This window comes from Fonticula alba (assembly GCF_000388065.1).
Source record: "Fonticula alba strain ATCC 38817 unplaced genomic scaffold supercont2.3, whole genome shotgun sequence".
Taxonomy (NCBI): Eukaryota; order Rotosphaerida; family Fonticulaceae; genus Fonticula; species Fonticula alba.
The window spans coordinates 1,483,703-1,485,866 of record NW_009242973.1 but is presented as its reverse complement, the minus strand read 5'-3'; the positions used below and the strand labels follow the sequence as shown (position 1 = coordinate 1,485,866).

The 2,164-nt window shown below is 64.6% G+C and overlaps 1 protein-coding gene and 1 non-coding gene across 2 annotated transcripts in view; both read left to right on the top strand.

The window, feature by feature from the left end:
* H696_02117 (hypothetical protein) overlaps positions 1–2,164 on the top strand; it is a gene marked incomplete at its 5' end in the record, with an annotated part of 7,623 nt that overhangs the window by 2,290 nt on the left and 3,169 nt on the right. Inside the window, 3 exons of the mRNA XM_009496014.1 lie at positions 230–514; positions 656–1,052; positions 1,304–1,727. Of these exons, the coding sequence (XP_009494289.1) occupies positions 230–514; positions 656–1,052; positions 1,304–1,727 (1,106 nt within the window). The remainder of the gene's footprint in view (positions 1–229; positions 515–655; positions 1,053–1,303; positions 1,728–2,164) is intronic.
* On the top strand, positions 2,078–2,150 carry H696_02118. Its single transcript has one exon. It is a non-coding gene; the product is annotated as a tRNA-Asn (tRNA).

Genomic DNA, 2,164 nt, shown 5'->3' with positions numbered 1-2,164 from the left:
ATCTCTCTCTCCATCTCTCTCTCTCTCCATCTCTCTCTCTCTCCATCTCTCTCTCTCCATCTCTCTCTCTCCATCTCTCTCTCCATCTCTCTCTCCATCTCTACCACCCCGCTCCTCCTCCGTCTCCTCCATACACACGCGCGCACAAAGACCACCTCGCCATGGCGTCGATCTGACATCCTGCTCGCCACTTGGCTACTCGCTTCCCTCCCTCCCCCCACGCCTGTAGCTCAAGGTCCTCGCACAGTGCACGGTGCACCTCCTGCCGCCGGCCGCCGACACTGCCTTTGGTCACTTGCTGTCGGTCGAGGCACGTGGCGCCGCCGCCTTCGCGGTGTCGAGCCACGGAGCCTCGCCCTTCGTGTACCAGGCGGCCGACTTCGCCGAGGTGTCGCAATGGGCATCGAACATCTGTTTGCAACATTGCTTCCGGAATCTGGCCGACTCGGTGCGCGGTCTGCCCCTTCCGGATATCGGCGCCTATGCCACCACTTGCCAGGGCCCCTACATTCTGGTGCCTTCTCTCGCTCACGCCCCCTTTTCTCCCGCTCCTCCTCCGGTCCGGCCCGGACAAAACAATCCATCCCGTTTTTCTTCCCACTCCCCCACTCCCCCACTACCCCCCATCCTCGCGCCGGGTGTCTCGCGTGTGCAGGACTCCGGGGTGAGGATGACCTCGGCCAAGTGCCTGGCGGTGCTGTCGGCGCGCCTGGCGCCTGTGGTGCGCTTGCGCCTGGTGGCCGACCTGCTGGATGCGGTGGCCGGGCCAGCCGGGGTCCCCGGGCGCGAGACGCTCCTCCGGTCGCACGATGCCAATCTCCTGCACGGGGTGCTGTTTACGGTGGCCGAGGCCACTCGGCGAGATCTGTCCAAGGGGGCACCCGGCGGGCCGGGTCTCTCCGAAGAGCTGGTGGCCCTGCTGGCCCGGCTAACCGGGGTAGCCTGCGACGCGCTGACCCTCACGGTGGACCACTTCCCGCCAGGGCCCAGTCGGCCGGCGCTTCGGCGTCTGGTGGTGTCGGTGCGCGACACGGCCTGCTTTTTGGCGTGGGGTGCGTGTCCCGGGTCCGATGATCCCTCGTGCCCCCTTCGCTGTCCACCTGCTGCTTCAACTCCAGCTCCTCTGCTGTCTCTACCGGCTCTGCCTCTCCCTCTGCTTCTTTCTTTCTTTCTCTCTTTCTCCCCCTCTCCGCTTCCCTGCTCCTCCCCGTGTCCCCATCAGCTGGGAAGAGGGGTTCTTTGTGGGTCCCTCTTGCTGACGTCGTTGGATCCACCTCTACTCCCCGCTCGGTCCTCGGGTCAGCCCTCTCGCGACATCCGCACCCTTCGTATGTGGCCTTCGAGCACCCGGTTGATGGTCAGCCGGGCACCGGGGACCGGTCCGGCGGCTCGGCAGCGCTACTGTGGCTGTTGCATGGGCGCCTGGCACGCGAGCTCCTGGCAGCGGCGCTGTTCGATGTGTCGGTCAGCATTCGACGCGGGGCGGCGGCCGCCTTCCAGGAGTTGGCTGGCCGGTCTTCCGGGTGGGCCCTGACGCGCGGGGGTGTGACGGTGGCCGGGGGTGGTGACAGCGGCCTCGAGTCCGCGTCGGGCTCCTCCCGAGTGGACCGGATCTGGTCGGCGGCCGGGACACTGGCGCACGGGGTCCTTCTGTCGGAGCACCTGTCCTTCTACCATGTTGGCGATCTGCGCCTGATTGAGCGCCAAGTCTTGCCGTCCATTTGCAGGTGCGTCTCGGCGTGCATGGGTGTAGGTGTGCGTGGGTGTGGGCACGAATGCGTGTGTCTGTATGCGTGCATCTGTATATGTATGTGTCTGTATGCGTACATCTGCATGCGTACATCTGCATGCGTACATCTGTATGCGTACATCTGTATGCGTACATTTGCATGCGTACATCTGTATGCATGTGTGCATACCTGCATCGACCAGCACATGCTTTTGTTTGTATGTGTGTGTGCGCGGCCGTCGGCGTGCGTGCACGCGTGTCGGGGCGTGTGACACGGCCCCAAGTGGCTGGAGGCGGAAAAAAGGCAGGGGATCCACATAAGAGGGCAGGTGGGGGAGGCTCCCCCGTGCTCCTGTGGCTCAGTAGGTAGAGCGTGGGACTGTTAATCCCAAGGTCCGCGGTTCGATCCCGTGCGGGAGCGCATCACCCTCTCTA